At 47.9% G+C, this 27,572-nt stretch overlaps 1 protein-coding gene across 4 annotated transcripts; it reads left to right on the top strand.

Moving 5' to 3' along the window:
- The first annotated feature begins 240 nt into the window (after positions 1 to 240).
- SZRD1 (SUZ RNA binding domain containing 1) lies at positions 241 to 27,426 on the top strand. 4 transcript variants are annotated; one of them, XM_059074183.2, is made up of 4 exons: positions 241 to 328; positions 20,580 to 20,629; positions 22,373 to 22,624; positions 24,227 to 27,426. In XM_059074183.2, the coding sequence occupies exons 1-4, from the start codon at positions 278 to 280 to the stop codon at positions 24,327 to 24,329; spliced, it is 456 nt and encodes a 151-aa protein (XP_058930166.1). In that variant the 5' UTR covers positions 241 to 277; the 3' UTR covers positions 24,330 to 27,426. The 4 variants fall into 4 exon arrangements, with proteins under 4 accessions (XP_058930166.1, XP_058930157.1, XP_066872631.1 ...); XM_059074174.2 differs by having other exon boundaries at positions 22,370 to 22,624; XM_067016530.1 differs by lacking the exon at positions 20,580 to 20,629.
- Positions 27,427 to 27,572: the final 146 nt, after the last annotated feature.

Here is a 27,572-nt window from a genome sequence, read left to right as displayed (position 1 = left end):
AGGGCGGGGGAGGGGGAGGAGGAGGGGAAGAGGGAGAGGGAGAGGGAGAGAGAAAAATCACGTTGCCCTTAAGAAAAATGGCAACTTTCTGATTTCTCTGCCCTCTCCCAAGATGGCTTCCTGAACGATCTTGGGCCTTGGACTGGAGCCTCTTCCGTGCTTGGCAGGGGGCGGGGTTCATTGAGCAAAGCCTTGCGTGCTAGCGCCCGCGACGGAGACGCGCCCCAGGGCGCAGGCGCGGAGAGGGGGTGGGGGAGGAGGGAAAGCGGCGAGTAAGATGGAAGATGAGGAGGTCGCTGAGAGCTGGGAGGAGGCGGCAGACAGCGGGGTAAGGAGGAGCCGCCGCCCCGGGGCTGGGCCGGGTGGGACCTGGCGTGAGGGAAGCCTGCGGGGAGTGGGTCTGGGGATGGTTCTCCCCGAGGAAGGGCCCCGCACGCCGGGCCGGGCGTGAAGGAGAGGCCCCCGGCCCGTGAGCGCCGTGAAGGCCTCTTAAAGGGGCCGCGTTCCATTTCTCCCTACCTTTGCGGGTGCGCCTCCTTCCACCCACCACCCCCTTAGAGACGTGCGCGTCACCCGGGGCGCCACACCCGCCCCCAGGGCCTGTTTTCCAGGCGCCCGCTAACACGCCCCAAGCTTCTTTGATCCTTCCTTTCCCAGTCGGCCCTCCCCCCGCCCAAAGCACCATTTTAAAGTTCATGTGCTTTGAAGAGGAGCGACACACCATGTGGGGAGGGGGTGCGCGGACCTGGGGCGGCAAGCCCGGTTCCACAGAAGAGCAGGAGCAGGAAATTGAGTCATTTCTGGACCCCTCAACTCTGCTAAAATCCCCCACTGCTTTGCGCCATACGCCACGGTGGGCGAGTCTGGGGTTTTTTTCCTCTTTCAATTTTACTCTGAGAGCAGGCTCGTCTCCCGGGGACTCCGCCGTAACAACCGAAAGCCCAGCGGGCAGCCTCTCTCCCCGAGGCCCACCCAACGGTCTGAGCACCGGGGAAGGGTCTCTAAGTATGATCGCCGGGGTCGAGGGGGGAGGGGTGCGATATGTAAAGTAGCCGCATTCCTGGGAGAGGAGGGGGAAAATGGACTGTTCGACTTTGCTTTTTGGAGTTTTGTTTACCTCCACAAGCTATAGGAAATTAGTTTTTCTTAAGCCGAATAGCCAGTTCCATTAGGTTCGTGTTTAATTTGGTCTTTTCAGAGTATGTGGTTCTATGGTGACCCTTGTGAAGGTGGGGAGATGTCTTTTTGTCCTCCCCGTGTTCGTGTCTGTTCAGTGCTGGCTCGAGTGACATCCACTGTGAAGGTTTATGTGTCGGGAGTAGGGCGTGGAGAGCCGAGTGTACCGGGGTAGAACAACAGGAGCTGGGTATTTTTTCCCCAAGCGCTTTTAAGGGTGCTTGTCAACGCTTGAAGAGGCCGAGAAACGGATCCTCTCCCTTAACATTTCCTTAATGTTGAAACTTTGGCGTTGAAGTTTTTCCCCGTGGTGGTTCAGCGTTTCTCTCAAGGTCTTTGTTTCCCAGTTAGCATAATTGAGGATTTGAAGAATTAATTCGTTCAGAAGGTATTCGGTACAGCTCTTATGTGCCGACCATCTTTCTTGGATTTTGACTTGAGTAAGGAGAGCAATCGAAAGATTTTATAGGGAGCAACAGGTGTCAGCTAGGTATTTATTCATTCAACAAACATTTTGGAGTGTCTGCTCTCCGCTAGACAGCGTGCTTAGCAGTGACTTTGTGCCAGAGAATTTACAGTCTTCGGTAGGGGCGTTTATTGCCTACCCCGAACGTGAGTGAATCATTCAGAACCCCTCATGCTGCTCCCTGCAAAAGAGCTTGGCTACAGTTTGAATATGACTCAAATGATAAGTTTCTTGAGCATTTTGTCCTTTCTCTATTTTTCCTCTCATGTTTCAAAGGGACATGAGTTTCTCATGTTAAGGAATAAGGAAATAAACAAAAGTGAAGGTAGGATTCAGAAATTGAGGATTGCTTTAGTTTTTCAGAACTGGTAAGCTGCTTAGAGATCAGCTAGCCCACTCCTGCATTTTATAGCTGAATGGACACCAGAGATGTAAGATTTAACTTAGATCTTTTTGATGCTCGTCCAGTATTCTTTGTACTGTACTTTACTAAAACCCCTTATAAGTGCCAGGTACAGAAATAGAACCCACACCTTGTTTCATTGACATCATGAGCAGTACTGCCAAAATGCAAGTTCCCTTATATAGGTTTTATTTAATTGAAATAACCCGTAGAGGTATTACCTTCCTTTAGCAAATAAGGAAACTGAGGTTTAGGGAGTAACCTCTCTTGTTCAAGGGCACACAGATAGTAATTGGGAAGCTGGGATTTGACCTGACTCCAAAGCTGGATTCTTTCTCTAGCATTTTGCTGTCTCCCACCTGGGGACCTATGGAAAATTTGGGAGTTGGGCATTAACGTTCATTTTTAATATGTTTGTTTTGGGCTTATATTTGAAGATTCTCTTGAATTTGATTCCCTTTGCGAATTTCACAAAGGGTCTTGTAAATGTGTGCTTTAGAAGGATGGGATGAAGCATAGTGTCCATATCACTGGGAAGCCAACTGACTATACAGCGTCTTTTCAGACGTACCCAGTTGCATATGTAAAAATCTTAGCTTCAGGTTACCCTGTCTCTCAACTGATATATGGTAATGAGTGTTAAATTACACATACACAACCCCTTGCAAAAAAATGAAACACCGGGATGGCAAGACTAGCAAATGGGGTTGACTAATTCTAAAAGTGAGCATTTAAACTTTATATAATTTAGAGGCAGTTCTAATCCTTGAAAGTAGAGGCTTTTGGTGATCCCTGGCCTCCAACACCACAAAGGGATTTTGCCATCATGCTAGAATTTTTTTCTTATTTGTCAGTACATGTGAGGTTATTGTTTCCTTTGTATTTTCAGAACACTCAATATCAAGTTCTATTGTGTCCTTAAGGGGAAGACTGACTTGGAGAAACACCTCAAATATTCTGTAAATACACTGCTTTTTGCTTTTAGTTAATATGGTGAACACTTATCTGATATAAAATTGTCCTTTTACCTGTTCTCCCAAGGAGTTACATCCTCAAAAAAAGGACAATTCAAAAAATGTAACTTACATTCCATTGAGGAAATGCTTCTTTTAAAATATGCTGCCTTGGGGAGAAATGAAAATGTAGAATTGAGTTAATGTTGATTCAGACTCTAAATTGTGTCCTTGTCTTAAGCACATCTCAAGGGACAAATAGCATACAGTATTTTGTAATCCTTACTCCCCCCGAAATCAGATCAGCAGTTTGCTCAAGTTGAAAGGGGGAAAAGGGCTCACCTGCCAAGGGCACAGCAAAGTAGGGTGTTCGCAGCAGAGTAAGGATTTTATTGCAAGGTGCCAAGCAAGAAGTGGGAGACAAGTCTCAGATCCACTCCAACTTGGTCTTTAAGAATTGGTTTTTTGTTTTGTTTTGTTTCTGTTTTTGTTGTTTTTTGTTTTGGGGTTTTTTTTGGCTGAGCCGCACGGCTTGTGGGATCTTAGTTCCCTGACCAGGGGTTGAACCCAGGGTCTCAGCTTGAGAGCATGGGGCCCTAACCACCCTAACCACTGGACCTCCAGGGAATTCCCTAGTTAGGAGTTTTTAAAGGGGAAAGAGAGGGGAAGCTGGTGGTTAATCATGCTCTTGTGACATTTCTTAATCATAGTTCCAGGAACCAGGCTGTCTGTGGTCTGTGTGCCTCCTGCCCAGTGGTCTGTGACCTGGTGGTCTGGATGTGGAGCCTGCAAAGGTCATCTTGTTCTGAAAACAACTTAGGCTTGTGCATCAGTGATGTTTTCAGAGGTTACAGTCTTCAGATATCTGGTACTGGTTAATTATTACTGTGCAAGCATGGGGTAGAATTTAGAGGAGGAAAAAGAAAAGGAAGAAGGGAAAAAGTGTGAAATCAAAGCTTTCTTAAAAGCTGGTCAATGGACTCAGGTTCAAGTGTCTGATAGTTTGAAGCTTTGTACTCACTTGTTGTTTAGACACACAAAAAAGATATGACCTAGTCCATCTTGTTGGTAATGAGCTAACCCAGTCCTAGGGGAAGACAGATGGTACATAAATGGAATTGGACTGGTATTTATTATAAAGTGGTGGCAACCTTTCTAATTTCCTTGCATCTCAAAAGTTGCATTTTGGGCTTCCCTGGTGGTGCAGTGGTCGAGAGTCTGCCTGCCGATGCAGGGGACGCGGGTTCGTGCCCTGGTCCGGGAAGATCCCACATGCCGCGGAGCGGCTGGGCCGGTGAGCCATGGCCGCTGAGCCTGTACATCCGCAACGGGAGAGACCACAGCAGTGAAAGGCCCACGTACCTCAAAAAAAAAAAAAAAAAGTTGCATTTTATTCTTTTTCGCAAGGGCAAGTCATGTAGCTAATTGGAAAGAAATGCATCTTGCGTAAGTTAAAGGATACTGGTCTTCTGGATTAAGAATTTAAATTATGTTTACTTTCTACCCTCATAGAGCTAGTCATCTAAACATTAGCCCTTCAGCAGTACTGCATGGTATATAAGTCTCTAGTCAGGTGTCAGTAAACATGGAATACCTGCTGTATTCCAGGTACTAGGCACAGCACAGTCCAGTGGAGGAGACAAGTGGGGCAGCACTTTCTTTGCAAGAGGCACAGACAGGGTACGGTGGGGACCAGAGACAGTCCTGTGGAGAAGGTGATAAAATCTGAAGGACCAGTTGAATTAAGCAGTAGTAGGTCTGGGAGGGGCAGGTAGAATGTAGGACAAATGCACACATAGGCAAGAAGGCAGTGAGAGAAGAGAATGCAGCATCGGGAGAGCTACAAGTTATTTCCTTCTGGCTGGAGGGTAGGGTGTTGGCAGGACTGAGTGGAAAGAGATGAGGCCCGAGAGGTATGCAGGGGCCAGATCAGGAAGAGCCTCCTTGTACTTGGTTCTGGGGAGCTTGGAATTTGTCCTGAAAGCAGAAAAGAGCTTTGGAGGCTTTTTAAATTCTTTTTTAGCAGAGTAATGACATAGTTTTTAATTTAAGAGCTTTGATTTGCTTATCTTTCTTTAGAGAAGAGGCCATTCTCCCTGAAATGTGGCTGCCACCTTACTTTGGGGTCTTCAGTGCTACCTGTAATTGCTGTCATCACAGAAGGTGCGCAGTGGCTGTGGATAGTGGGCAAATACTAGCTATTTTGGGGCTACCTGGTGCTGATTTCCTTATGTCTGTCCTTACAGTAAAGAAGGCATTTAAGATTTGTGATATCAGCACAAATCTAGGTGTACCATGCCCAAACGAACCATTTCTAAGCTATTTCTGGTCCTTTTGGAAAGATTGAGTTCTAGGCACTGATGTCTTCAGAAGGGACTTTCTATAAAGCAGTTAGTTTAGACATGATTGTGCTGAGCAGTCTGTCCCTGGGACTCTGGAGAAAGCTTTTCACTCTTAACTGCTCGGCTCTTTTCTTTGAGGCTGCATGGGGGTCTTGTTCCCAGCATGCTCTGAGTGTACAAGAGAACTGCCATGGTGCTGTGGGTTGGAATTTGGAAAGTTGCTTTTCCTTCTACAACAGGACAGAATTGTGTGTCTTTCTAAAGCTTTTGGTAAAATCCTCCAAGAGAAAAGGCACTTGTCTAGATCTGGTGACTCAAAAGTATTCTTGGGGCCAGCCCTTTCTTTCCAGTTTCTCCCTTTATACTGTAGTGGGCCTCCCACAGGTAATGTCAGTTTCTGGCTGTATCAGTTAGTTAGCCTTCACAAGGTGGAGTGGGTTTTTTCCTGCACACTTTCCACGAAATAGAAATTTTTTCCTGTCATGACAACTACTGACTTGTTGGTTTCCTAGGAGAAAATTGAGTTTAGCTACTTTTATCTGTGGCCAAAATACAGAATGAAAATTTTTTTTAAGTGGTAGCTATAGAGATTTCTCTCCCCAAGGGTTTTTTAAACTATGCTAGCCTCCACCAAGCATCCTTCTCCTTAACATCCAGCTCAGCTCTATGCACGATAAAGGTTAAAACCAGCCACCGCAGAAATTAGCAACAAATCCTAACTGTGTGTACATAAAGAGTCTTATCCCTGAGGGTAAGAGATTTTAAAATGTCCCTCACAGTAAGTTATCCACTCCCCACACCCCAAACTCTTTTCCTTATAAAGTGAACACAAGAAATAATCATTCCTTTCTGAAAGGAATAATAAATATGTACAGTTAAAATTGCATTCATTGGGACTTCCCTGGCAGTCCAGTGGTTAACTCCATGCTTCCAACACAGAGGATGTGGGTTTGATCCCTGGTCGAGGAACTGTGATCCTGCGTGCCATGTGACTTGGCCAAAAAAAGATTTTTAAAAAAAAAAAAAACGTTGCATTCTTCAGGGGTGTGATCCTTAGATGAGATTGTACAGGACAGTTATGACTCGAGTCTGGAAAGGTCAGGACTGTCGTTACTCTTCATAGACATTGAGAGCCAAATTACCAGCCCTGATGCTCTGGCCTTCTTGGCTTATAAAAGCATTTGCTACCCTTCAGCTGTCAGTTCTGTTTCTGCTACCTAGTTGCACATCTCCGTGATGAATGAACACTGCCAATAAACCTGTGAACTCCCCAATCCCACTGGCCTTTCTGAAAGGGCTTCTCAGACAGCATCTTGAGAGCTTGTTACTGGGCAGGTGGAGTGCCTTTTTACATTCATTATCCCATGCTGTTTCAGTGACCTAGTGAAGTGTAGGTACTATTATTCCTAGTGTCCAGGACAGGAAATCACATGGTCGATCAGTCTCAGCGGAGGCTTTTGACATCCTGAGCCTACACTTAGGCATCTTTTTGGACAGTTTGTTTACCTTTGCTTCTTGGCAGATATTTAACTAGTTAAGTGCTTTAGGGTGCTTAGTTGCTAGTTCCTTTGAAGTATTTGTTTTGCCTGGGATTGACCTCCTGCTTCTGTAACCTGGATGACGAGCTAATAAATTTTGTGTATCTGAGAAACTGGAACTCCGTGCTCAAGAGCCAGAAGGACAATGCTGCTGTTAGCTGTTAATACTAAGAACAGTGACTGCAACTGATATGCTGGTTGAGATCTTTTTTTTTTTCTGGTCTCACTACGCAGCTTGCAGGATCTTAATTCCTGAACCACGGATTGAACCCGGGCCCTTGGCAGTGAAAGTGCGGTATCCTAACCACTGGACCGCCAGGGAATTCCCTGAACTCTTGATTATAAATGGGAAATAACTTTTTAACATCTAGCCAAGTGGAGAGAGAGAGAATGTAAATAATTTTTGCTCAGATCTCTTGAGAAGATTGAACATCTCTGCTATCTTAGGATCCCTTTATCTGTACTTCACGCTGCCAGCCCTCGGGTATTCGACCTATAGACTTTTTGGGGGTGCACGTTTTTTTAGAAATATTGACTCTGAATGCCTTTACCTGGGTCTTGACTCCTCAGTCTCCTCTCTTCCATAGTCCCCACCGCATATTACCTGCCTACCTATTGTGTTACCTGTTGTGTTTTGTCCTGCCTGCTTTATTGATTGACTTGGCCCTGGAGGCATTGTTTGCTGCTCCTCCTGAGTGCGTGATTCTCACTAGCCTTTGGTGAAGGCGCCCTTGGGTGTTTGAATAAAACTTGGTGTTGGGGGGTGGTAATAGTGACTTTGCTCCGTCCCCCAGTCTGTATGCCTAATGTTTCCTCTGGGAGAGGAGACTTGCTGTCTTCATTCTAAAAGGTAGCAAGAAAGAATAGGTTGCCTCTGCCAGTCAATGACGCACTTCCACCATCCATGGCAGGAGAAGTCAGAAGTCTAGGCTAAGGGTTCAAGTGCCATGTCTGATTTTGGGGCAAGTCACTACCTACTGTAAATGAAAAAATTAATCAGTAGTCAGTCTAAGAAAGAAATGGAAAATTTTATTCTAGCCAACCTGAGGATTATAACCCGGAGACAGTCTCTCAGAGAGCTCTGAGGACAGTTCCAAAGAGGTAAAGGGAGAGGCCAGTAGATGTGTGATTTTGGCGAAGGGGTGCGTGTACTTCAAGCACACATCTTGGTAGACGGTTACTGCTGTTCACGAGGAACAGGTAATCTTAGTTAATGGTTTTAGTGCTTTCTAAGTATGGGAAGATGTGATGGTCCATAAAATTTTCTCCTGAAAATACCTGAGGGCCATTTCTGCCAGTTTTCCCAGAGCACAAAGTGGCTCATCCTGATCTTCACCCTGAATTCTTTTCAGGTGTATTGTAGGTCAGTGACTGCAGTGGCTAATGGCTTGATTCTTGTAGAACTGGATGGTGGGCAACATTCTTTATTGTACAGTCCCTTCCCTTTCGGTCTTAATTTCAGCCAAGGTTTAGGAGGCATTTCCTGACCAATTTGCCCCATGGCGCTAGGTCAGGTGAGGATTTTGTTGATAGGCCACTTAATGTGCTATTATTATTCGACTAGGCCCTGTTAACAGTAACCAAAAGCTTCTGGACCACCTGACTTACTAGTCTGGTCCAGGAAATGGTTCCCTCTTGTTGCTTCTTCCTATATCTAGGGTTAGACTATTAGAGTCATTGATCTTACAGAACTGTATATCTGGTCTACTGTTTCAAGTGACCTAGTCATCATTAATTTTATTGGAGGCTCAGTCATACATTTGGTAGTGCAAAAAATTATAATCTTGTAAAACAGGTAGAATACAAGTAATAGAACTAGTAACGTTAATAAGGTCATAAGTAAGTATTTAAGCTGAGAACTTGCATTAGGTGCAGCCCAGTATCTCCCCAGGTTGTCCGACCAGTCTGTTCTTCACCAATCACTGTGTTTAAGGAAACTGATATACTGGCATTGTACATAAAGTTCACCAAAGATGTCTGCATGTACAAGGCAAGTGGTGGGTCATTCTGACTCCTTACAGGATTGAGAAAGGAATGTTATCTACTAAGGAGGTGCATAGCCGACACCAGAAGAAAAGTGGATCTTTACCGTTGAGCAGGTATTTCTGCCGTTGGGAAGGTGTGGTTAATGCATAATACAGGTGCACAATGCACACTGGAGGGGGAGGGAGGGGGCCCAAACTGGCAGAGGAATCTTTTGTGTTTAAAATTTCCTGTTTTGTCTTAAAATAATTTTTATTTCATCACTACCTTTCAGCTTTGTTTTCCTCATTTGTAAAATTAGATTAATAAAATCTGCCTTGCCTGGTGATGAGAGTTAAATAAAGCATTGAGTAAATAAAGCATCATTCAGAGACAGTGCTGGAGCAGAGCGTGTTGTTGCTCTGAGTGTGAGGGCTGCTCTCCAGCCATTGACAGCGTGGCCTCTGTCCCATTAGGGTGCGACAGGACTGGCTGAGGGGTTTCTTTCTTGGTGCACCAGAGGACTAATTTGTATGTTGTTTACTCTAAGAGTTGTATTGCTTAGTGTTGTATGAAAAGGGAAAGGAGAAAGCAATAATAAACATGGAGGAAGGGGACCCCCATTAGACTCTGCTTCCTGTTTTATTCCAGGGGTTGGGCTCACCACCGTTACTCCCACAACCCTGCCTGTTCCACTCGGTTAAGGTAAGGGACTGTGTGGATTCCCTCCCCCATGGAGACCCTCTGAAGAGGCACTCGAAGCAGAATAATACATCGTCTCAAGATGGCAAGCTACAGAGTTTCTGAGGGATACATCTAAATTGCTAGGCCTGTTCTGGAAATTTGTTCCTTTGGGGCACTTCTTAGATTTAAGATCTGGACTTTAGAATTGAGCTCTGCTGTAGTTCTTCCTCAGGAACTGTGGGCTTGCACTCACCTGGCTTGGGGTGTGCAGGCAGGCAGGTTGGTTATCCGTGTCAGTCTTTATTCTACTTCTTAGTTCCTGCGGCCACACACCAGCCACACTCCTGAACCTTTTTGCTTCCTCCTCTTGAGGTTTAGGGTTCAGTTCTCTCACTTACTAGTTGAGTAGCCTTAGGCAAGTCAGTTCACCTCTGAGCGTGCAGCAGGGGTGCTGTACATCACTTGAGTTGTGGTGAGGATTAGGGTGGTGAAGGAAGGACCTGGTGCCTTCCTTACACATACCTGTGGCAAGTGTTTGGAGAGTGCACTTCCACCACCACTACTGTGAAGTGCTTAAGGCAGCCTTAGATTTTATTTGGAACATGGAGAGTATCACTGCCTTTGGATCTCCAGATAGACCCAGTTCATATTCTGGCTCCACCCCATAGTAGCTGTGGAACCATGGTCAGGTTACATAACCGCCTCTGAATTCGTTTGTAAATCATTTGTAAAATGGGGATATATCGCTAAAATCTTGTTTCGTAGGATTGTTCCTTGATTTATGTGTTGGGTACTGTTCTAGGCACTCCGGACAACTGTAGTGAATGAAGTTTCTACTCTCATAAAGCTTACTTTCTAGTGCAGAAAGATGGACAATAAATAATATTTGATACACACACAATGAAGAAAAATAAATAAAGGAGCGTAGAAAGTGACTGGCAGGAGTACCTTTTTTGTTTTTTATTATTTATATTTTAATTTTTATTATTATTTTTTAATTTGGCTGCACTGTGTGGCTTGGGGGATCTTAGTTCCCAAGCCAGGGATTGAAACCGGACCCTTGGCAGTGAAAGCGTGGAGTCCTAACCACTGGACCACCAGGGAATTCCCCAGGAGTACCTTTTCTTAAAAACGGTCAGAGAAGGCCTCTCAAATAAAGATAGTCTGAGAGAGCAAGCCATGTAGAAGCTGCAGAAGTACATTGCAAGTGCAAAGGCTCTAAGGCTGAATTGTGCTTGTTTTATCTAGTAGGAATGGATGAAAGAGAAAGTGGCAAGAGATGAGGTCAGAGGTAGCAGGGAGCCAGATCCAGTAGGGAATAGGAGGCCATGGTGGAGATCGCCTTGAAATAGGAAGCCATGTGAGGGTGTTAAACGGAAGTTAACTTGGTTTTTTGGGGGATTTTTTGTTTGTTTTGTTTTGTTTTGTTTTGTTTTTGTTTTTGCGTACACGGGCCTCTCACTGTTGTGGCCTCTCCCGTTGTGAAGCACAGGCTCCGGACGCGCAGGCTCAGCGGCCACGGCTCACGGGCCCAGCCGCTCCGTGGCATGTGGGATCTTCCCGGACCGGGGCACAAACCTGTGTCCCCTGCATCGGCAGGCAGACTCTCAACCACTGTGCCACCAGGGAAGCCCTAACTTGGTTTTTAAAAAGGTAGTTTTGGCCGCTCTGTGTAAATTAAACTGCAGGGGCAAGAATGGAAGCACAGAGACTAATTAGGATACTGTTACAACTGACCATTCAGGGGCTGTTGGTAATTTGGACCAGGGTGGTCACAGAAACAGAAGTGTTGAGAAAATTCAGGGTACATTTTGAAAATAGAACCAACAAGATTTGCTGATGTGGGTGTGAAGGAGGCATTGAGATGAGTGCAGAGTCTTTGGCCTGATCCCTAGAAGACTGGAATTGCTGAAATGGAATGGGTAAAGGGAATGTGGGAGGAGAAGGTTTGGATGATTGGGTAAAATCAAGAGTTGGGTTTTGGACACAAAAGATTGAGGTACCTTTTGAAATCCAGGTGGGAATGTCAAGTTGGCAGTTGTGTATCAATGGTTTTAAAGCTGTGGAACTAGATGAGATCACTTAATAAGCCAGCTTGGATACAGAAGGGGCAAACTCTCCAACCTCAAGGGATCAGGAGAGGAAAAGGAACCTATCCTGTTATAGGAGAAATCAAATGTGGACTGTGAGAGGAAACTACCAGGAGAGTAGTGTCTGGAGACTGAATAAAGAAAATGCTTTATGCATTCTATATATAAAAGCTTACTTCAGTTAATTAATGGACTTCCCTGGTGGCACAGTGGTTAAGAATCCGCCTGCCAGGGCTTCCCTGGTGGTGTAGTGGTTGAGAATCTGCCTGCTAATGCAGGGGACACGGGTTCGAGCCCTGGTCTGGGAGGATCCCACATGCCGTGGAGCAGCTAGGCCCGTGCGCCACAACTACTGAGCCTGCGCGTCTGGAGCCTGTGCTCCACAACAAGAGAGGCCACGATAGTGAGAGGCCTGCGCACCGCGATGAAGAGTGGCCCCCGCTTGCTGCAACTAGAGAAAGCCCTCGTGCAGAAACAGAAACAAAGACCCAACACAGCCAAAAATAAAAATAAATAAATTTTAAAATAAATAAATAAATACTCCTGTTCTCTGTTTTTTTAAAAAAAGAATCCGCCTGCCAACGCAGGGGAAACGGGTTCGAGCCCTGGTCCGGGAAGATCCCATATGCTGTGGAGCAACTAAGCCCGTGTGCCACAACGACTGAGCCTGTGCTCTAGAGCCCGTGAGCCACAACTAGTGAGTCCGCGTGCTGCAACTACTGAAGCCCCTGTGTCTGGAGCCCGTGCTCTGCAACAAGAGAAGCCACTGCAATGAGAAGCCTGCACACTGCAATGAAGAGTAGCCCCTGCTTGCCGCAACCAGAGAAAACCCATGTGCAGCAACAAAGACCCAACGCAGCCAAGTGAAGATTTGGAATTTACCAGTGATTTTGGCCAATGACTGCATGTCTTTGGCAACTTCGACAAGAACAGTTTTAGTCAGACAGTGGGGCTTAGAGAGCTGGATTGAAGTGAAGTGGTGAATGTTACCCAGAGCAGTGCCTGAGCCAGCCAGACATTGGGTGCTGGATGAGTGCTAGTTGCTGTTATGCCAACATGACAAATAGGACCCACCAAAGTAGGTCTTGCACATCAATACACACCATGCTTCTTGGGTCCTTAAGGCACTCAGTTACTAGTTGCCGACAGATGATATGTACAGCGGAGGCACATCTTATTCTAAGGTTAGATCTAAAGCAGTGTTGTCCGACAGAAGTATCATGCAAGCCACATAGTTACTCTAATGTAAAATTTTCTAGAAGCCACATTTGAAAAGTATAAAGGAACAAGTGAGGTTAATTTTAATGTTTTTAATTTAATCCAATATATATAAAGTAGTATGTCAACATATAAATATTGAAAATCTATTAATGAGCTATTTTACACTTTTTTTTTTGTACTAAGTCTGGGAAGTCTGCTGTGTATTTGGCACTTAAAGCACGTCTCAGTTTGGACTGGCCACATGTCACGTGCTTACCAGCCACACGTGGCGGTCACCAGTGCAGTGAGTGGTATAGCTGGATCTAGTGCAGAAGAGAGTGTGCCCAGAGGATTCCCTCTTCCTGGGCAGGCGCAGAGAGGTCCAGAAAGCTGTAACGAACTTGGAAAAGAAAGCAGGAAGTGGTTGTTCCTTACGAGCAAGTACGAATTGCTTGGTCTTTACAGTGTACCACCCCAAAGCCCTTCGTGGTTTTCTGGTGTGCCTAAGTTCTTCCAGTTCATATCTTGCTGGCCCTAGGAGTTACAACTGATTTTATGCAGTAGCTTTTTGAGTAGTGTTGATACCAAATATGTTTTGTTTTTTTGTTTTTCTGGGTTTTTTTTTTGGCTGCTTTGGGTCTTCGTTGCTGCACGCGGACTTTATCTAGTTGTGGCGAGTGGGGGCTACTCTTCGTTGTGGTGTACGGGCTTCTCTTGTTGCGGAGCACAGGCTCTAGGCACATGGGCTTCAGTAGTTGTGGCACGTGGGCTCAGTAGTTGTGGCTTGTATGTTTTGTTTTTTTGTTTGTTTTTCTGGGGGGTTTTTTTGGGCTGATTTGGGTCTTCGTTGCTGCATGCGGACTTTATCTAGTTGTGGCGAGTGGGGGCTACTCTTCGTTGTGGTGCACGGACTTCTCTTGTTGCGGAGCACAGGCTCTAGGCACGTGGGCTTCAGTAGCTGTGGCACGTGGGCTCAGTAGTTGTGGCTTGTATGGGGTTTTTTTTGGTTTTTCTGGGGGGGTTTTTTTGGCTGATTTGGGTCTTCGTTGCTGCACGCGGACTTTATCTAGTTGTGGCGAGTGGGGGCTACTCTTTGTTGTGGTGCACAGGCTTCTCTTGTTGCGGAGCACAGGCTCTAGGCACGTGGGCTTCAGTAGTTGTGGCACGTGGGCTCAGTAGTTGTGGCTTGGGGGCTCTAGAGCACAGGCTCAGTAGTTGCGGCTCATGGGCTTAGTTGTTCCATGGCATGTGGGATCTTCCTGGACCAGGGCTTGAACCCATGTACCCTACATTGGCAGGTGGAATCTTAACCAGTGTGCCACCAGGGAAGTCCCCAAGTAATAAGAACCATTGCTGACTGCAGCTAAAGTAATCTCAGATGGTTTTCCAAACCTAGATTTTTTAAAAGAGAGATGGGTCCGTTATCAAATACCTTTCTAGATTTGAATATCTCCGTTTGAGAAGTATCTTATTTGGAGTTCCTTTTTTCTTTCCCTCTATTCATGTTTTCATTCTTTCTCCCCAACTTTATTTTGCCCCTTCTCTTCTCCTTGAAACTCTAGTCCTTTAAGTTTCTGCAGCTTTCCCTGACTTCTCATGGCAGGCTCGTCCCCCCCTTCATTTCTCTTTCCAAAACACTGTTGATACAACCAACATGGCAACTGTGGTTTATCTGTCTTCTCCCACCTGGCGAGGCTCTCCTCATCAGCGGGGATTGCCTTACTCATCTCTGGGTTTCCAGCTTCTAGCACATCTCCTACTTTATAGTAGGTTTTCCATAAATGCTTGTCTCCAGCTTTTTTTATCACAGTAAAGCAAAAGGAAAATGGCCTTGAGATACATTAACAAGGCGTAGACTTCCTTAGCGAGGGAGCTTTAGAACTATATCCTGTGCCCTACAGTGGCCCATGTAATTAAAGTGGAATGTTTTCCTTGCTGTGGGAGTAACAGGGGAAGGAGGAATGTTTTGCGGGAAATGGAACCTTCAAACAGACTAACCTGTGTCTGTATTAAAAAGGCAGCTGATGGCCTAGCTGTGCCCCCACAGGTCTTCTTTGTTTCTCAACTTCTGATTTCTGCCTTTTGCTTTTTCTGAATTACCTGATCACGTTTGCTCAGGAGTTGAGTTGATTTTTTGAACTTGACGGTGATCCTGACGCATCACTGTAAAATCAAACCTGGGGTGCTTCCCTCCCTGGAGTTAGTCGGGGGAGGTAGAATAAGCAGAAGTATTGGAGACGGCCAGCCCCACTGGGGTAGGACAGTGTCACTGTCATGCCACTGATGTAGAGAAACAAGGCAGGGATGCAGCACAGAGTTACACACGTCGATATGAAGGTTGTTTGGAAAAGTCTCTATGGATTGCACATCTGGACTTAAAATGACCAGTGGTGCACTTTAAAAGTTACAGAGACCTTCTTATCCAGTTTTAGACCAGATTTTGCTGATTCTCCCCATGAATTCTTTTTGCTTTATTCCTGAATGAAATTGAGGCCCTTGTGGAAGGAGCCAGAATTCCATCCTTGTGTGTGGTGTGGAGACACAGGCACCTTTCTGGGGAGACTGCTCTCCAGGAGGCCCTGACATAGGCAGTCTTTTAGCCAGGGGAATGGGCGCTGATGTCCTGCCCAAAACTTAAAGAGATTAGGCCCCACTTGGGCACTTCCTGCTATGGTGGGAGTTCGGGAGCCAGAACGTTCTTGGAAGGTGGTCTCACCATCAACTCCTTCACAGCGTCCTCTCCTTGATCTTCATCAGGACGTGTCAGGCTCTGGTTCTGAGAGAAACACTTGTACTTTCAGGACTCCTGTCTCTCCAGATCCCCACAGTGGTCTGCTTGTAGATACGTGCTCCCCAGTTTGGGATAGCTGGGTGAGACCAGATGAGCCTGTGCGGCATAGTGGTTCACAGGGAGCCCAAGACCAGTCATTGTTCCTTGAATCTGAGAGGAAAATCAGAAAAGATCCCCTTCTGAAATGGAAACTGACAAAGAGAGACAAATTGTCCCAGAAAAGTCACTTAAATAGTAACTTTTGCTGATAAAAAGATGTTATTTCCTAACTCAGAGCCAAGACCTCTTAGACCTCCATTCAATACAAGATTACTTGGATCCTTTGGAGTTGTGTTGGCTGCATTGGTGACCAGAGGATTTGGGTTATCAGAGAGAGGGATGCTGTGGTGGAGCTGGACATGGTGTGGTGGGGGCCCTGGGGAGCTGGTAGCAGGAGGTCAGGCTCCAGAAAGGACAGGACACTTCCTCCCACCCCCGCTAGTGTAACAGATCAGGATTTGGGTTTGTTCACTCTGTCTCCTGTGAGTGTGGCTAGTATGAGTCAGCTTCACCATCCCTAGGTGAGCTGATAAAGTCTGTTCTTTGGGACAGTAAGCTGTAATGGTGCTGTACTTGCTGTACTTTGCACCAAGGCCCAGAATAACCTATCTGTTTCTCTCTTCTGCCTTTTTTCCCTCCCCTCTTACCTTCTCACTTTTCTTTTTTCCTTTCTCATGCACCTCTTAGTGTTACAGGAGTGAGGCTCTCACTGTAGTCTGCCTGCCCTTGCATATACATCCTGGTCCTCTTTGTTGCCTCTGCTCCTTTTGAAGGTTCTGGTTGGGTCATGGCTTAGGCTGTTTGAGGCGTCTCCTCCCCTCCCATGCTTCCATTCCCAACTCTCTGCTGGAGGTTCACGTGAGCATAATCATTGCAAGACTAAGGTCCTCGGCAGCCAGTGAAGCTGTGCTGCTTCCCTGGGTGAGCTGAATTTGCAGATGTTGATGTCTTGTGTCACTCACCCGGTGGCTGTGGCTGTGGCCTCGCCTCTGTCTCCCATGAGGACGAGCCCATCCAGAACCACCTTGTTCCCCACTGTGGCTCTTCATGACCTCCTGCCCCCATGCTTGCTTTCTTTATGGTTTTGCTTGTTCTCTCAGACCAAGAAGCATGTACCTCATTTTTGTAGAGGGGTAGCTCCACAGGAGAAGTGATACCTGTGCTTGGTAACAAGAGATCTTTTGTTTAGAATTTTGACCCAAAGAGAGGAGGCCACCCCACTTAGCAGAGAGCATCATCTTCTGGAGTCTCTTCAATGCTACCTGACAAAAAATAAAGAGCTTTTCTGGAAGGAGAAGCCGTAGGAAATCAAACTTTCTTAGCACCTCCCCTCTCATTGCTTATCCCCTAAAACCTGCCTTGTGCCCTGGTGACGCTTCCTTACTCAGAGCTGAGTTATAAAGTGATGAGCTTATGGGTTTCTTTCACTAACACAGAAGTCCTTGGTCCTCTAACACAGGAGCCTTGACCTTGGGCCGGCCTCTGTGCATCCTTTTAAAAAGAGAAGGTGCCCTTAGATAACTAGATTCTTTGTTGGGGCCCACATCTAGACGCTTGCTCATACATTCTGAGGCCTGTTTAATTCCTTTGGGCTACTGCTTCTCTGGAGGAGACAAGCATTCTTCTTGTAGTGCACCCTGTAGGAAAGTTTCCACTTGGTCTAGCTCTTCAGAGCATGAGTCTGAGAGCAGATTGATTGCAAAGCCTTGTTCAAGGAGAGAATGGACTGACTCATGATACCTGGACAGACTCCAGAGTGAGATGCAGTGCCCTCTCCAGCTGCTGGCAGCGCACCCCTGTCCTGCTTGGGTGGCTCTGAGCATGCTGGTGTACAGCTGGCCATCTGGAGATGGCCAGGATCCGCTTTCCACCAGAGCTGTTGGGTTCATATCTTTTCCTCTCATCTGATGGAAGAATTCTTCAGCTCTGATAAACCATCCTGTGTGACACGATGGAGATTGATGGGAGTATTAGCTATTGGAGTGCCAGGGAACAGTGTAGGATTCAGGGGCTGTATGGAAGAGGGGATCAATATCTAATGGCTCTAGCAGCATTTCCAAGGCTTTGAGCACTCCTGGGGGTGTGGCGGCATGGGGCAGGGCCTCCGAAGGCCGTAGTTCTAGGACTGCCTCCATGATGTACACCTTGTGGCTAAGTTCCTTAACCTCCCTGAGCAACTTGCCCTCACCTGACAGAGACAGATGCAAGCTACTTTGGTCATCAAACAGGGTTGGTGTGCCAGAAAATGAGTGTTTGGGAGTGTATGGACAGCCATTAAGCATTATAGTCCGTATGCCCTCTTGAAGGGCTTCTTTCCATCTGAGCTGTATTTGCTGGGCTTGGGCAGATTCCCCTTCTTCCCTAAGGCCCTAGAGAAAGAAGGAAGCAGTTTGCCTTCCTGAGAGGAAACCGGATGGGACCTCTCAAATTCAGCCACTGTAATGTGTATTTTTCCACAGTGTTTTTAAAAAATCAGCTAACGTGTTAGGCCCATTTGCCTCTTATGTCTTATTTGGCCCTTAAGGAGATATGAAAGCCAGAGTTCATGTAATGATGTTTAAAAATTTAGAGCTTTCCCATAAAAATCTCCTAAAATAGCAGCTCTGGCCCTGTCATCCAGGGCTTGGCTGCCTGTATGTAGGGGGAACGAGTGTTCTTTGGTACCTCACAGCCCCTCCCCTCCTCACTGCGCTGCCTGCAAATGGAATTGGATTACTTGCCTGCTTGTGGAGGCATTTGATTTTGACCGTTTGAAGACACCTAAATCCCACAGATGTGAAACCTTGCATTTATGATGGGGAAACTTCAATAGGAAGTCTCATCTTCAGATTGGAGCAGAATGATAGTATGGAATTTTAAAACTGCACGTTATTTGTGAAAAGCCCATAAAAGGTAGTGGGCATTAGACTAATGTGAAACATAGTATTTACTCAGGCAGTAACACTGTTATTAATCCAAAAGTTTAGAATTACATTACTGACTGTGCTGTGGCATAGATTCTCTTTGAGTGCATGTCTGTCTGTTCACAGAAGACATCTAGGTCATTCTCTTACCCTCCGTGCACCATTTCTATTCAGTCATTAAACAGCCATTGGGTGCCAGCTTGTGTTCCATGCTTGAGTGAGAGGTTTTTGTTCTTGTGGCTTCCTACCCCCTCCAGAGAGTTGATGGTGCCCTCAGAATACAGTTTGTTGTGTTGCCTAAATATACTTTGGGTCTTTCCTAAAAACAAAAAATTTTAAACACAACTCAGCATCAATCATAATGAGTGTCAGTGTCAGACTCGATTTAAATTCAGCTTCATATGGTTAGGCTAGCTTCATCTTGCTTACAGGAAACAAAAATAAGGATATGGAGAGACAAGAAGTAAGAGAAGAAAGCATATTCCAGGGGATACTAACCAAAAAAAAAAACAAAAAAACTGGCATAGCTTTATTAATGTGAAATAATAGAGTTTAAGGTAGAGAAGATTACTTCACAATGATAAACTTTAATGTACTAGAAGGAATAATTCTTGATTCTTTCTGTAGTCCATAGATCAAACAAATCAGTAAGAATGGAGAAGATTTGAATAGTATGGTTAACCAGCTTGAACTGCACAGGAAATACAGAGCATTTGTGAAAACTAGCTACACACTGGGCTCTGAGGTGGAACTCAGCAAATTTCAAAAACTTTTTGCTACGGTAGTCATTCTTAACATTTTGTAAGTAATAGACTCCTTTGAAAATCCCATCCGTCTTATAAGTCAGGGTTTCTCAGCCTTGTCACTGTTGACATTTGGGGCTAGATAATTCTTTGCTGTGGGGCTGTTCTGTGCATTGTAGGATTTTGGTGGCATCCATGGACTCAACCCACTAGATGCCAGTAGCAGCTCCCTTCCAGTAATAACAACTAAAAATGTCTCCAGACGTTGCCACACGTACTGGTGGGCAAAGTCACCCCTGGCACTGTTATAGATCTACTCTCCAGAGAAATACATAATTTTACATAATCCAGTAGCTGGATGGTCTTGCCCTCACTGGTTGGTGGAACGTTTTTTAAGAAAAAGCAGTGGGACAGCCAAGGAGCCTGGAGGTTTGGGCTGTACTCTGTGCACAGCTTCCCTGTCCCGTGCATGGAGGCTCGTACACGAGGCTGTGGAGGAGTTCCTGGTGCTGAGTGCCTGAGGGCTCTGACTTCCATCCAGTTCCACAGATGTTAGGCTTCCCTTTTGTTCTAGGCCTTTTGCTAGGTGCTACTCACAGTTCAAGTCCATACGAGTAAGAAAAATAGATCATAGAATATGTGAAACATATGATCATGAAGGAATGTAAAAGGGAGAGCTTATGTCTGAGGAGCAGGTGATTAACTGTACGGAATCAAAGAAGACTTCAGAAAGAAGAGGTGACATTCAGGCTGGGTTTTGCAGGATAAATGGGAGTTTGCAAGGGGGCGGAGATTGCAGGCAGGCGGATCAGCACGCTGGGTGCTGGGGGTTCCCACAGTTTGGTTTTGCTGTGGTGTAGCACAGGAACGGAAGCTAAGGGAATGTGTGGGCAACGCATGCTTAGGAGCTTGGACTGGATCCAGCAAGCAGTTGAAGTGTTTTAAGTGGGGAAGTGACACATTCGGACTTATGTTTGGAAAGTTGATACGAGTGGCTCTGTGAGGGACTGGTGACCAGGAGACTAGTTGGAGGCCATGCAAAGAACCCAGCTGAATGATGAGGTCTAGAACTCTCACCGCAGCCACGGGGATGGAGGGAGATGAACCTGCAGGGAGTCAGGGCCCCAAATCCCGGAGTCTCATAAAGGGAGGGCTGCATCCGTTACTTCAAAGGACACAGTAATGTCCCTGGTCAGAAAGGACACTGCCCTTAGCTTTGAAAATAAAGACGTAAGTTTTTATTTGAGAGAGATTTTTTTCCACTTTTTATATACATTTTTTTCCTCTAGGAAATAGACAGACGGTTGGAAAAAAAACTGAAGATCACACAAAAGGAGAGGTAAGGCTGCTGTCTGGTCTGAGGGCTCATGCTCTCTGCCGTGAGAGCTGGGCAGTCAGCGGTGTTCTCCAGCTGGCCATTAGATACTGGCAGGTCAGGCTCCTGGGCAGCGAACCCTTCCCTTAGGGACATGGTGGCTTGCAGCTTTGGCAGTGAGGCTGGAGTGTTGCACCTGCCTCCTGCCTTAGTGGGCACCCTGTGTGAGGTGGGGGGGTGACAAGTCAGAAGGCTTGGGCTTGAGGCCTGACTCTGAGGTTTGGAGCACATTGTTTCCCTTTCTAGACATCACTTTCTCTCTCTGTGACACGAGGAGAGGTTGGACGGATGATTTCCCTGGGCCCTCCGTGACTTGGTGGCTTGGGCATTACGTGGGTATCCTGGTAGAAAAGATTCTTGGGAATTCTTCAGGATCTTTAAGGATGGCTTTTTTCCCCCACCCAGGCAGCAGAGGAAGTGGGTTTCCAAAGCAGGTGAAAGTTGACTTCAGCAGTCTGTCTTTGCCCTGGTAACCTGTCAGCTTCCCGCAGGGACAGGCGGCAGGGAGGAAGAGGAGGGGAGGGCCTCTCTGGACTTGCCTGATGGGCTGCACAGTCATCCCCAGGGAACTGGGGGTGCCCTGCCCGTCCGCTGACTTTCCTGGCTCCCTGCCTCTGTGATCCGACTGCTGGCTCCTTGTCTGTCTGCTCATCTCAGCAACCACACTGGCACCTGGTTACAGTCCCCTGGCCATGCTGTCCTGTCCCACCCAAGACTTGTTCCAGCTCCCCTGGCAGCAGCCCTCCAGTACCTACTCCTCCTGACAACCAAGGCTCTGAAAACAGGCCCCTGAGCGCTGTTTGGTTCTGAAGAGAAGCTAGTTGACTGCTCTGGGGAGGGTCTCTGTGGCTGTTGAGGGGTGGCCGTTCCTGCCTGGATCCCTTGTTCTCTTGTGGCTCTTGTTTCTTTCCCTTCCTGTGTCGTCTTCCTCCTCCCCTTGTGGACACATTGCCCGAAGTGCGCATCTACCAGCCGCGGACAGTGCTTTTCCTTTGAGCACTGCCAAGCACTGTTTCCAGGGTCGTCCTTGACCCCAGCCCCGCCGTGTCCAGCAGACCGGAGAGCCCTGGTGAGGGAGGGGTCTCTGCTCAGAAGCTCTTCTGAAGAGGCCATCCAGTGTCTGGAGTAGCTTGTCTCTGGGAGGCACAGGACACTCACCAGAGGCTGAGGCAGTTTGGTAAATCCTGTCTTGATGCCAGGCAGGGACGGCGGAGCTGGAGTGTTTGGTCTGAGCGCATGTTGTGGGACCTTGACTGGGAGTGAACACTGCTGATCCCCAAGCTAAGGGGCTCCCACCGCACCGGCCTGTTACACACTGGTCTGTGTAGGGAAGCTGGGGTTTTAACTGAGGCCATTGGATTCTGGATAAGAGGTGTTTTGCAGCAGGGGCCTGACAATGGTTGATGTGACTTTGACGAACACGGGGATAGAAGTCCCAGAATGAGCTGGTGTTCCTGCCCCCCTTGCCTGGGGTTTGGTCTGAGGAGCAGACCTGTGGACTGCGTGAGCTTAATAGGCAAGGTTGCTCTTTTGAGAAACCCTTCTTGAAGAGTGAGAATTTTGATGTCTGGTCAGAGGCCAGAGAATAACGAACAGAATTAGGAGGGGGAGGGAGAGAAAAGTGGTGAGGGGTGGGTGTGGGACATGGATGGGGCCTCTGTAGTCAAGGGTAGGACTTGTGAAGCTGTGTTTGCTCTTTGTCAGCAGGAAATCCAAATCTCCTCCCAAAGTGCCCATTGTGATTCAGGACGATAGCCTTCCCACGGGGCCCCCTCCACAGATTCGCATCCTCAAGAGGCCCACCAGCAACGGTGTGGCCAGCAGCCCCAACTCCACCAGCAGGCCAGCCCTTCCCGTCAAGTCCCTAGCGCAGCGGGAGGCAGAGTACGCGGAGGCCCGGAAGCGGATCCTGGGCAGCGCCAGCCCCGAGGAGGAGCAAGAGAAACCCATCCTCGACCGGTGAGTGTAGCTGGCAGGGGTGACCTGCCAGCCAGACCTGACCACTCCACCAGGCCACCTTGAGGAGGAGGAGGAGAGTGGCCTGGCTGCCTGCAGAGTAGTGAAAAGCAGGCAGAATCAGGGCTGGAACCATCGTGGCTGCAGCTGCCCACCCCTGCTGCTAGGGCCGGTCTGTTGTCTGCACTGGCTCCAGGACTGCTCTGAAAGCTTCGCTGGCAGGCTGCCTCTGCAGGCGCCAGGGGGCATGTGGCATACAGGGTAAAGGCGTGGACTTTGAGTCAGAATCAGCCAGTTTGAGCCCATCTCTGCCACTTAACTTGTTTTTTTTTAATATAAATTTATTTATTTAGTCATTTATTGGCTGCATTGGGTGTTCATTGCTGCGCGCGGGCTTTCTCTAGTTGTGGTGAGTGGGGGCCACTCTTAATTGCGGTGCGTGGGCTTCTCATTACAGTGGCTTCTCTTTGTTGCGAAGCACGGACTCTAGGCACGTGGGCTTCAGTAGTTGTGGCATGCGGGCTCAGTAGTTGTGGCTCGTGGGCTCTAGAGCGCAGGCTCAGTAGTTGTGGTGCACAGGCTTAGTTGCTCCGCGGCATGTGGAATCTTCCCAGACCAGGGCTCGAACCTGTGTCCCCTGCATTGACAGGTGGATTCTTAACCACTGTGCCACAGAGGGAAAGTCCCCCTCTGCCACTTAACTTCTGCTTAGCTTAGACCTACTTAACCCCTCTGTGCCCTCCTAACCTAGTCTGAAAAATGGGATAATGATCGTACCTGCCTCGTCCATTTGTTGTGCAATTAAATAAGTGGGTTCTGGATGTTATCTTTTGGGTCTTATAATGGCCCACTATGATGTTTCTGTGAATTTTCTCAATTCTTTTTTATTCCTGGCATTTTTTTCCTAGAGGTTGTACTGTGTAAGTTTGTCACCTCCTGGTAAAGCAGTATTTGTTAAAACAGCCTCTTTCCAACTTTGAGACTCCTCCTTGGATGGTAAATTCTGGGACTTGAAGTGCTAATCTGTACCTTATTTCTACGCCTTCATTATTTTGATGGACTTCTGTTATCTCTCCTGTAAGCCTACATTTGGCAAAGTAGAAAAAGTCCATTTTCTTTTAGTTTTCCATAATAATATGAGTCAACCATTAATCCCATGATTTGGAGAGAAGCAGGAGAGCAGCAGTGGCGGGTACCAGGTTACTCTGATGAGCTCTTGGTTAGAGGTCTTTACCTTGGCCTGACCTCTGGGGAGTCTGTGCCATGAAGTTCTGTGGAAGATATGCTGTCCATGGTCACTGCCTCTGTACAGGATGGGCCCTTGAGCACTTCCTCTGCCTCCGGGTGAATGATAGCGAACCAGCCTGTGGGGAAGAGTGCTGCAGGCGCTAGAGGTGAACATGGACCATCCACCCCACCTGCTCTCAGGGGCTTCCCAGCTTGGAGCTGCACTGAGTCTGCTTGCCAAAGAAGTAGGCACAGAGAGCCAGAGTTGGCTAATAGCCACTGTGACTTCTGCCCCAGGTGCAGAGTTGGTTGATTTTAAGATTTGGGGGCCTCTTTTATACCCTTTTTCAGGCCTCACTCTGATCTTCTTCCCTTCAGGCCAACCAGGATCTCCCAACCCGAAGACAGCAGGCAGCCTAACAATGTGATCAGACAGCCTTTGGGTCCTGATGGGTCACAAGGCTTCAAACAGCGCAGATAAACGCGGGCAGGGAAGGATGCCGCCGCCATCGCCGTCACCACCTCCTGGGTCGTCCGCTGCGGGTCGCACTGCCGTGGCAGACAGCTGGACTTGAGCAGAGGGAACGACCTGACTTACTTGCACTGTGATCCCCTTTGCTCCGCCCACTGTGACCTTGAACCCCATGCACTGTGACCTCCCCTCCCCCCCTTCCCACTGTGATTGGCACTTCTACAAGGGCTGTCCCAAGTCAATGGAAAGGGAAAGGGTGGGGGTTAGAGGAGGGTTGGGGGGACCCACCAAGGACTCAGAGTAGAGTCAGACAGTGCCACTTGGCCGCTTGGGGTGAAGCCAGTGCCAGCAATAACAGTTTATCATGCTCATTAATTTGGGATTTCAAAACACAAATGAGAACTCCCGTCCACCCACCCTCAAGTGCATGTCTTCATCACTTAAAAGCAAGTTCCATTTGAAAATATCCTTTTTTTTTTTTCTTTCCTTCCTATTTTTGTTTGTTTATACAAATATTTGATTTGCAAAACAAAAGTACCTGGGAGGGGTTTTAGCAGTTTAATGAATTTTTAATTGAGAAAGGGTAGTTTGATAGTCTACTTAAAAATGTTTCTGGGCAATCCACTAGAAACGTTAACCAATAGGATTTTGGTGAGCTTAGCTTCTGTATTCCTATTGCCGCCGAGAAAAGGGGCAGGGCTCTGCAGCCCAGGACAGATGAGCACCCCATGCCTATACCTCCCTCCCCCCAGCTAAGTCCCAGAGCATCTGGGCCCTACCTGGAGACTGGGCTAGCTCTGTAGGCTCAGGGAGCCTGGGGAGGGTGCCAGCCCCTCACCTTTAGTATTTTGGGAGATAGGGAAAGTGAACAGACTTTCCCTTCCAAAACCCCTCAGGGTGGTTCCTTACCAGCTGGGCTTACTACTTCTAGAAGAGGGCAGGGAGTGAGGCTGCACTCCCAGGCTTTAGGAGTGAGGCTGCGAGCCTGGCTCAGTATTTTGCTGTCAGCACAAGGAAAGCCAGGAGAGAGTCTGACTCCAGGACTCTGAGCCTCCTGCCGAGTGTGGTGAGAAGGTAGGTGGGTCTTCCCACTCCAGCAAGGCTTAGAACTTTCAAGGGTCTGTGGAGCGCCATCTCTGTTGATGGCATCAGCTCGGTAACTCTACCCGGTACATTTCCCTTGTGAAATCACTACCTTGGGAGCAGACCATTCTGAATAACATTTGGGGAAAGACAAGCTGTGCATTGCAAAGATTGGTAATGACAGACTGGTTCCCCATAGTCCTAGGTTACCCTCGACCCCTTTTTCCAGAGCAAGGGCCTGGAATGAAGGCAGTTTCCCTGCTGTGTTTGGAGCCTGGAGATTTGCTTTGGCTCTTTGAGGTGGAAGAGGCTTAGGGGGCCCAGCCCAGAGCAGCTGTGTGTGTACAATCTGGCCCCTCTCAGGCTGTCCGATCTCTTCCGTTGCACTTCGCCTTATGTCCCTCAGCCAGCCAGACGGCCTCCTTGCTCAGCAGATGAGTTTTGGAGTGGTTGATGTGACATTTATGATTAGGGCAGCTCGCGGTGGCCAAGGTGGCAAGCTACGTCTTGCAGGCTCGCTCCACCTTTGGTTTGCTGGCTCTCAGCCTTGCCCTGTAGGGATGTCAGCCAGGCCCAGCAAGCCTTGGCCCACTACATCTTCCCATTAGGAGGAAAGGTCAGCTGTCGGTTAAGTCAGTAACTAGTCCATAGCACAGGCTTATAACTGTGGGAAGCCAGGATATTGTCAGTGAGCAGAGCTGGAACAGAGCTTCAGGCAGTGAGAACCCACAGAACGTTGAATGGTGCCCACATGCTGTTCTGAGGGGAAATGACCTCCGGGAGTGGGCAAGGGAGAAGGTTGCTGCTGTCTTTACAGTTCCACTGCCCTGACCAAGTTTCCACATTCTAAACAGATGGTGTCCATCCCTCATGTAATAGTGGTTTCTGGCCCAAGATGAGACTGTCCTTTTCAGTTGGAGAAGGTACAGAGGTAGGCCAGGTGGGAAGGCCAGAAGTGCTGATTGCTCAGCCGTTGGGACCACCTGTTCTTGCTCCCCTCCTCTAGTGGGAGCCCAGGGAAGGCTGGCTGGTGGGTGTCTGTGGATCGAGGATGTAGTAGGGACTGATGCTCCCACCTCCCTCCGGCCAAAGATGGGGCTCTGCCCGCTGTGTGCCTGCCACCACCCACCAGCGGTCATGTCCTGGCTTCCCAGATGGAGAGGTGACAGGCAAAATTTTAAAGAGAAAGAAATGAAAACAGGAAACTTCTGTGTTGGGGGGAGGTGGGAGGGGAGATGAGAGAACGGTTTGGATTTTGTGTGTGTGTTTGTGGGTGTTTTGGGGTTTTTTTTGGGGGGGTAGTTGTCTGTAACTTTCCTTAAGTGCTTTTTTTTTTTTTTTTTTTTTTTTTTTTAATTTTTTAAAAAGTAAGCTGCAGGCTTTGGCTTGGAAAACCCCAGGGGAGTTGGGGGCAGAAACCTGAGGCTGCTGCCCCTTTATCTGCCTTCATGGTACTGTCCCCTTCCCCCAGCTCCTCCCTGACTCCGTGAGCCAGGCCTCAGACCTTCCAGCTAACCGCTTCCCATGAGCCACTACTCTGATGTCAGCCTATAACCAAAGGAGCTGGGGGTCTGGGCCTGGTGACCAACCCTTCTCCGCCCACTCAGTCAGGGTGCTCCCCACCTGCTGGCAGGAGGCAACACCCTATCTGCTACCATCAGCCCCTTCCAGAGCCCACTGCCTCACCCCGCCCTGTCTAGCCCAGCCGTACCCTGCTCTGCCCCATCTGGGGATGCTCTGCTCAGGGATGGGCCGGCAGGGCTGCCCCAGCCTCCCTGGTAGGCAGAGACTCTGGAAACCTCTGGGGTCCTGTTTTCGGCCATGTGATCCCAGGGGTGCATATGGGCCCCTTGGGTATCTGAACAGAAGGGCATGGGAGGGAGGGCCACACCCCTGCAGTCCTGCTCTGCTGGTCTAGCGGGTGGCTGCCCACCCTACCCCATCCCGCACCGCGGGCTCCTGAGTCGGCAGATTAAGCATTTTATAAATTGTATTTTAAATACATGTTTTAAACTTGTCAGAACCTTGTCCTCATTTCAGTTTCTGGCCTCCTAACCTCTTGCTGTGGCTGCTTGTTTAACCACTGGGAAGCTATCTCTGCTCAGTCCTAGGGAGGGGCTCTCTCTTTGAGTAATAGGACTGGGGTGGTGTATGGATTGGGGCCACAGA

This window comes from Kogia breviceps, chromosome 1, assembly GCF_026419965.1.
Source record: "Kogia breviceps isolate mKogBre1 chromosome 1, mKogBre1 haplotype 1, whole genome shotgun sequence".
NCBI classification, from domain to species: Eukaryota; Metazoa; Chordata; class Mammalia; order Artiodactyla; family Physeteridae; genus Kogia; species Kogia breviceps.
The sequence above is the reverse complement of the archived record's forward strand: the minus strand, read 5'-3'. Positions and strand labels throughout refer to the sequence as shown.

Excerpts from the sequence above, each read along its gene's own strand:
- SZRD1 (XM_059074174.2), top strand. The coding sequence starts at position 278 with ATGGAAGATGAGGAGGTCGCTGAGAGCTGGGAGGAGGCGGCAGACAGC. Across the intron at positions 329-20,579 it reads AGGAGGCGGCAGACAGCGGG|GAAATAGACAGACGGTTGGA; the intron begins GTAAGGAGGAGC and ends TTTTTCCTCTAG. Across the intron at positions 22,625-24,226 it reads GAGAAACCCATCCTCGACCG|GCCAACCAGGATCTCCCAAC; the intron begins GTGAGTGTAGCT and ends TCTTCCCTTCAG.